General features: G+C 37.6%; 1 protein-coding gene and 1 long non-coding RNA gene across 2 annotated transcripts; one reads left to right on the top strand and one right to left on the bottom strand.

The window, feature by feature from the left end:
• Positions 1–1859: 1859 nt before the first annotated feature.
• LOC128219047 (uncharacterized) lies at positions 1860–3714 on the bottom strand. Its single transcript, XR_008258537.1, has 3 exons — positions 3609–3714; positions 3367–3405; positions 1860–2554 (listed from the first exon to the last, which is right to left on the bottom strand). It is a non-coding gene; the product is annotated as an uncharacterized LOC128219047 (long non-coding RNA).
• Positions 3715–6611: 2897 nt separating this feature from the next.
• Positions 6612–8454, top strand: LOC128219035 (uncharacterized). Its single transcript, XM_052926848.1, has one exon. It carries the CDS (start codon positions 6663–6665, stop codon positions 8442–8444), a length of 1782 nt encoding a protein of 593 aa, XP_052782808.1. The 5' UTR covers positions 6612–6662; the 3' UTR covers positions 8445–8454.
• Positions 8455–8703: the final 249 nt, after the last annotated feature.

Raw genomic sequence — 8703 nt, forward strand, 5'->3', positions numbered from 1 at the left:
CGGACGGGAAACACTGTAATGGTGATGTAACTACTGTCACTGTTGAAGAGAAAGATTCCATATTCTCCCCCGTATACATGCGGACGGGAAACACTGTAATGGTGATGTAACTACTGTCACTGTTGAAGAGAAAGATTCCATATTCTCCCCCGTATACGTGCGGACGGGAAACACTGTAATGGTGATGTAACTACTGTCACTGTTGAAGAGAAAGATTCCATATTCTCCCCCGTATACGTGCGGACGGGAAACACTGTAATGGTGATGTAACTACTGTCACTGTTCAAGAGAAAGATTCCATATTCTCCCCCGTATACATGCGGACGGGAAATTTTTTAATGGTGATGTAACTACTGTCACTGTTGAAAAGAAAGATTCCATATTCTCCCCCGTATACATGCGGACGGGAAACACTGTAATGGTGATGTAACTACTGTCACTGTTGAAGAGAAAGATTCCATATTCTCCCCCGTATACGTGCGGACGGGAAACACTGTAATGGTGATGTAACTACTGTCACTGTTGAAGAGAAAGATTCCATATTCTCCCCCGTATACGTGCGGACGGGAAACACTGTAATGGTGATGTAACTACTGTCACTGTTCAAGAGAAAGATTCCATATTCTCCCCCGTATACGTGCGGACGGGAAACACTGTAATGGTGATGTAACTACTGTCACTGTTGAAGAGAAAGATTCCATATTCTCCCCCGTATACGTGCGGACGGGAAACACTGTAATGGTGATGTAACTACTGTCACTGTTGAAGAGAAAGATTCCATATTCTCCCCCGTATACGTGCGGACGGGAAACACTGTAATGGTGATGTAACTACTGTCACTGTTCAAGAGAAAGATTCCATATTCTCCCCCGTATACGTGCGGACGGGAAACACTGTAATGGTGATGTAACTACTGTCACTGTTGAAGAGAAAGATTCCATATTCTCCCCCGTATACGTGCGGACGGGAAACACTGTAATGGTGATGTAACTACTGTCACTGTTGAAGAGAAAGATTCCATATTCTCCCCCGTATACGTGCGGACGGGAAACACTGTAATGGTGATGTAACTACTGTCACTGTTGAAGAGAAAGATTCCATATTCTCCCCCGTATACGTGCGGACGGGAAACACTGTAATGGTGATGTAACTACTGTCACTGTTCAAGAGAAAGATTCCATATTCTCCCCCGTATACGTGCGGACGGGAAACACTGTAATGGTGATGTAACTACTGTCACTGTTGAAGAGAAAGATTCCATATTCTCCCCCGTATACGTGCGGACGGGAAACACTGTAATGGTGATGTTACTTCAGTCACTGTTGAAGAGAAAGATTCCATATTCTCCCCCGTATACGTGCGGACGGGAAACACTGTAATGGTGATGTAACTACTGTCACTGTTGAAGAGAAAGATTCCATATTCTCCCCCGTATACGTGCGGACGGGAAACACTGTAATGGTGATGTAACTACTGTCACTGTTCAAGAGAAAGATTCCATATTCTCCCCCGTATACGTGCGGACGGGAAACACTGTAATGGTGATGTAACTACTGTCACTGTTCAAGAGAAAGATTCCATATTCTCCCCCGTATACGTGCGGACGGGAAACACTGTAATGGTGATGTTACTTCAGTCACTGTTGAAGAGAAAGATTCCATATTCTCCCCCGTATACGTGCGGACGGGAAACACTGTAATGGTGATGTAACTACTGTCACTGTTGAAGAGAAAGATTCCATATTCTCCCCCGTATACATTGCGGACGGGAAACACTGTAATGGTGATGTTACTTCAGTCACTGTTGAAGAGAAAGATCCCATATTCTCCCCGTATACATGCGGACGGGAAACACTGTAATGGTGATGTAACTACTGTCACTGTTGAAGAGAAAGATTCCATATTCTCCCCCGTATACGTGCGGACGGGAAACACTGTAATGGTGATGTAACTACTGTCACTGTTGAAGAGAAAAAAATCCATATTCTCCCCGAATACATGCAGACGGTAAACACTGTAATGGTGACTTCTGTCACTGTTGAGGAGAAAGATTCCATATTTCTCTCCGTACATAGTTACACGGGAAACACTTAAATGGTGATGTAACTTCAGTCACTGTGGAAGAGAAAGGTTCAATACTTTTTCTTGGTATATATGGAGATTTATGTTGTTTTAACTTACTGTTGAAGAGAAAGGTCGCGGACTGTTTTTTTGTAAATATGGAGACGAGAATTAACATAATGGTGTTGTATCTAGAGTCAATGTTGCAGAGAAAATTTTCTGAACACCATTTCGAGTCGTTGTTGTAGAGAAGGTCCTATGATTTCATTATCGTAAATGTGGAACCGTGAAGCACATTCAGTCTGCAAATGGATTCACTGTAGTGGAAATATCCTGTTACTTAATTTCCCGTAAACTAGGAGCCGGGAGTGTTGTATCTGAGGTGACAGTTGGCGAAAAGGGAGCGGGATTTGTTGTTGGGGACACTACTGTAGGCCCGGGGTTTGGCTCGGGTATAGCTGGTGTCCTAGATTCTGATCCAGCGGTAACACCCTCTGATAAAGCAAAATAGTTTTTACAGATAATCTTATAAGACGAAATAAATCGCATCTGTGCAATGGTTAATGTTTATGCCTTATGGACACAGATATCAATGTAAATCACCATGTTTAAAAAACATAATGTTTAATTGTTTGGTCATACATGTAAATGTGGTTTCGTTTCTTAGTATAACTTTCAACAGCTTTAAGTAAAGCAAAACTAATAATTTGCCTCGGTTATAGCAGGTGTTCTAGACCGCGGTACTAAACTAGCTCCCTCTAGTGATGCAATATAGTATTTGAGGAAAATATTATCAAAATAATACATTGTATCTCTTCAATGGTTACTGTCTAGACTTTATCTACTCAGACTTCAATGTAAATGATTTAAACATAAGATAGTGTAAAAATGAGTGGTCATGTATGAAAATGTTTTGTTTTTTGTCTAATTGGTTTAAAGCTGCACTCCAACAAATATACCGCTTTGACTACTTGTTTGATTTTTTTGTGCCAATTTTAGTGTAGATCTCTGCAAACCGGGCCAGTAATATAAGACTGCTGACCAAAGATCAGATCGTTCAAAATTTTATGTTTTATGGCTAAGAGCGTCACTAACGGATTAAGAGAAATGCATAAAACATCAATTTTTGAACTTACGTGTGAAAATCTGCGATCGGCAGTTTTATATCACTAGTTTCCCTGTTTTTTTCCATAAATTGGCTCTTCCAGGACAAAATATAAAAACAGTTGTCTAAACGTTCAATCTGTGCGAGTTCAGCTTTAAGTTAAGAAGAAAATATCTTGAGAGGTCATACTCGCTCACTTACTTCCTTTTGGCTGATCTGTTAAATCGCGACCCCCTTTTCCTGAAAAAGTGTTAAGCAACCTTTAATTAGCATGTGCTTGTATATACGGATTGGCGCGTTATAAAAAGAGTAAGTTTTCTTAGTAATACGCCCACTTTAACTTTAGAAAAATAAATAATTAAAAACATTGCATTTACGAATTCAGACGGACGTAGTTCAACACATATAATGAAGATAAAATGAAGAAATAATACATTGCTTACTGTTTTTAGAAAAGAAACTTCCCATTTCAGATTGATTTTCCTATTTATCTCATATATATGATTAGATCATGATTATTTATAATCACTTCCTTGTATACCTTCAAATCAAACGAAGATAAAGGCTCACCAAGTAGACTAGAGCGAGCCGAACGTTATGTACTATGGCAGTACATATTTGCATACTGCTGAATCGTGCCATTCTATTTAAACAGTCTAGTCACACTTATGCTTCAAATTTCAAAACTTCGAATCAGATTTTACTTACATGTCAATTTTGATTAAACAAATAGCGCCACTTTAATGAAGTGTTTATTCATTTACATAAAAACATGTTTGTGTTAAGTAGAATCAATGAACATCAAGAATTTCAGAAATTATCCACTTAATAAAAACATTTGACCAGTCAGTTATTAAATTAAGGAAACGATCTTTTATGAATACTGACTAAGAAACAGGTAAATTCAACAAACATTTAATTTTGATCTTCATGTAAGGAGTAAAATGATTGAACTATTTAAAGGAGTAAGAGAGTAAACTAATTAAAGGAGTAAGATACTTAACTATGTAAAGGAGTAAGATGATTGAACTATTAAAAGGAGTAAGATGATGAACTATTTAAAGGTGTAAGATGATTGAACTATTTAGAGGAGTACGATGATTTAACTATTTAGAGGAGTAAGATGGTTGAACTATTTATTGAACTATTTAGAGGAGTAAGATGACTGAACTATTTAAAGGAGTAAGATGACTGAACTGTCTAGAGGAGTAAGATGATTGAACTACTTAAAGGAGTAAGATGATTGAACTATCAAGAGGAGTAAGATATTGAACTATTTAGAGGAGTAAGATGACTGAACTATGTAGAGGAGTAAGATGACTGAAATATTTAGAGGAGTAAGATGACTGAACTATGTAGAGGAGTAAGATGACTGAAATATTTAGAGGAGTAAGATGACTGAACTATTTAAAGGAGTAAGATGACTGAACTATTTAAAGGAGTAAGATGACTGAACAACTTAAAGGAGTAAGATGACTGAACAACTTAAAGGAGTAAGATCTATGAACTAATTAAAAGTAAGATGTCTGAACTATTTAAAGGAGTAAGATGACTGAACTACTTTAAGCAGTAAGATGACTGAACTACTTAAAGGAGTAAGATGATTGAACTATTTATAGGAGTAAGATGATTGAACTATTTAGAGGATTAAGATGATTGAACTATCTAAAGGAGTAAGATGACTGAACTGTTTATAGAAGTAAGATGACTGAACTGTTTAAAGGAGTAAGATGACTGAACTACTTAAAGGAGTAAGATGATGAACTGTTTAGAGGAGTATGATGACTGAACTATTTAAAGGAGTAAGATGACGGAACTACTTAAAGGAGTAAGATGATTGAACTATTTAGAGGAGTAAGATATTGAACTTTTCATTGGAGTAAGATGACTGAACTATTTAAAGGATTAAGATGACTGAACTATTTAAAGGAGTAAGATGACTAACCTACTTAAAGGAGTAAGATGACTGAACAACTTAAAGGAGTAAGATGTATGAACTACTTAAAAGTAAGATGACTGAACTATTTAAAGGAGTAAGATGACTGAACTACTTAAAGCAGTAAGATGACTGAACAACTTAAAGGAGTAAGATGATTGAACTACTTACAGGAGTAAGATGACTGAATTATTTAAAGGAATAAGATGATTGAACTACTTCAAAAAGTAAGATGACTGAACTATTGATAGGAGTAAGATGATTGAACTATTTGAAGGGGTAAGATGACTAAACTATTTATAGGAGTAAGATGACTGAACTATTTAAAGGAGTAAGATGACTGAACAATTTAAAAGAGTAAGATGACTGAACTATTTATAGGAGTAAGATGACTGAACTATTTAAAGTAGTTAGATGACTTAACTATTTAAAGGAGTAAGATGACTGAACTATTTATAGGAGTAAGATGACTGAACTATTTATAGGAGTAAGATGACTGAACTATTTAAAGGAGTATGATAAGAAGTAAGATGACTGAACTATTTATAGGAGTAAGATGACTGAACTCGTAAGATTGCTGTTTTTTCATATTTATTGTCGAAAATTATTGTTTAATTGAGAAATGTTATATTGTATAAATCTTATATCTTATATGACTAAATGGATGGCATTGATGCAAAAATCAGCTGATTCTGAGACAAATGAAATTAAACATGTTAAAACTGTCAATCTGTGAGAACACACTTTTAAGAATTCCTTGTCCCAAAACCGCCAGGCCAACATATTTGATATTTGATATGTGGCATCCATTATAGGTCCTCTACCACATTACATGAGGTTATGCCCCTGTGGTCATATTGTAAAGAATTATGCCATTGGCCAAATAGGTAATAATTCTCCATATTTATTCATCTTTTTTATTTTTCCAGATTATAGAAACTTACTTGTCTTGGATACATAAGGGGCAGATCCGATATTTGACGCAAGAGGGGGCCTAACTTAGGGGCGTTGCGACCCTCTCTCAGAACCGAAATTTATTCGGAAAAAAGTGTTGGCAGGGGGATTGGGGGTACATTTTGCTCTTTTCAGTCCTTTATGATGCAATTTGGGCGTGTTTTATTACCTCTTGTCTCATTTATTGAAATAAAAAGTAAACTGGGATGATTTTTAGGGGGATGGGCGCCGGGTGCGCCCCCCCCCCACCCTTGATCCGCAAGTGAAAACTCTAAACGATTTTAATTTTTGATAATTATCAAACAAGCTATGTTATAAACTACATTACTTAACTTACATTAATAATATATGTATATAAATACATTGCACACACATTTTCGTTATCTGAACTTGATAAACGTTGGATCATGTGATATAGATAGGCTTATCAAATGTATGGCCTTTTGAAACGTTGTTCATATTTCTAAATCGGAAGTGGGTGGATATCAGTCTAAAATATTTAACCAAGGGTGAGCATTGCTAAATTAAAAGTAGATGAATGTTTCACCTGACGAAACGTTTAAGCTTGTTTTATACATTAAAAGGGATATAACTTAACTAGAAAACTATGGCTACCGATGGATTTGAAGATACACTTCTAGAATGTGGAAGTGACGCCGTCGGTGGTAGAATAGGGAGCAAGTGTGAACCTTGTCGTCGTCGCGCCAGGTCAGAGGTGGCTTCGTTGTTCTGTAATACATGCAAGGTATATCTATGCGATGACTGCTGTGATGGACACAAGGTGCACATGACAAACGTGGATGAACATAACATCGTTGCAGCCCATGAAGCCGGTGTCAAGCCAGATGTCGATATGAAGAGACTGGATCAGTGTTGTGAACATAAACGAGTTTTCATGTTTCACTGTGAAGACCACGAAGATTTGTGTTGTGAAATATGTGCCTTTTCTTGTCATCGTAGATGCGATAATATCCACGAAATAGCAAAAGTCGCTAAGAATGTGAAAGATGATGAAAAGGAAACGATACGTGCATCCTATATCACTGCCTCAGAAGTTATAAGGAAATGCGAGGAGGATCAATTGAACAACGTTTCGCGAGTAGAAGAAATCGTTAAAGAAATTGATATTTACAAGGAAGACATATTGACAAAAATTGAGGAAGCCAAGTCGAGAATTGTCAACGAAATGACTAATCATAACACACAGGAAGACGAACGTCTAAATACGAGAAGAAACGCGGCTGAAATCCTGAAGAGAGAACTTGACACGCACTTGGCAATGCCAGATAACGTTCGCGAGAATGGAACGGAATCGGAAATATTCATTCTAAATCATATTCTCAAAAGGACGCAAGCCAAGGCATCACAGACACTGAACACTTTGTTGAAGAATGATTACACCGTCAAAGTGGGACTAGAAATCAACGAAAACATTTTAAAAATAACAAATACTGATTTCGCACTATTCTCATTAAATAAAACACTAGAACCAAACACACAATTGTTGAATGGAAACGATGTAATCAAAACAGCAAAAATCTCTACATACGAGAAACAAACATACCAACAAAGGCCAGTGCGTCTGGAGCTTTTAAAGGCCATGGAGCTCGTGAAGACAGGAGACGACCAGATTGAGCCGTTTGTTATTGGGCTGGACTACCTGCCGGACGGGAGGATCGTCGCGGTGGATAACTTGAACTGTAAATGTTTTATTTTGAGTGACACATTGAAGAGGTTCGACACATTTTATAGGTTTAAGACATATCCTAGGGGCGTAACTTTTTACTCTGATAACAATATTGCAGTAACCGTCAGTAACGGATATATCTGCCTGCTGACTGTGGGCAGTGACAACACGATCACGCTGATGAAGACGCTGACCACGTCCTACTACTGCTTCTCCATCTGTCCCCTGAACGACCGCACGTTCGTAGTGAGCACTTTTGACGACTCGAGGCCTGCCAGGATGATTGACGTGGACGGCAAGGAGAGCGACTTTGACAACGTGAAGTTTCCTGGAAAGACGTATAAGCGTGGTGAAAATCAATGTACCTACATACAATCACGGGGTACTCTGGTCCTTACAGACATGGATGCTCACACAGTTCACATGTATAACACCGTATCCAGCAAGGTCAAGGAGGTTAAAGATGACCGGATTCGTAAACCAAGAAGAGCATGTGTTGGCCCAGATGACTCCGTGTTTGTGTGCAGTGACAAGACAAACTCCATCATCCAGATATCACCCGACGGGGACATACTGGTGTCATGTGACTTCGACATGAAGTTTCCGGTAGACGTTGCCGTCTCCAGGGATGGCTCAAGAATGGCCGTGATCAACAGTTCGGGAGGCGAGAGAAAACTGAAACTGTTTAAAATAATACAATAAAAGTGTTTTGTCATGCTCAGAAATAAATAAAAATGTTCTGTATAATTTATTATAAAAGTAAATATAACTTCCTGTTTGAACATTATTTGTGAATATTTTGTAAATAAGATTATTGAAGTTATACAATGTTTTTTTTTTTAAAACAACGTCCTGTATTTGTCTTGTATGGCTTTGTTTATCAGATAAATATGTTTCTAAATATAATTGATTGAAAAATAATGAAACACCCTTTGGACAGAAAATCATACTTAGGTACGAA

Source organism: Mya arenaria, chromosome 15, assembly GCF_026914265.1.
Source record: "Mya arenaria isolate MELC-2E11 chromosome 15, ASM2691426v1".
NCBI lineage: Eukaryota > Metazoa > Mollusca > Bivalvia > Myida > Myidae > Mya > Mya arenaria.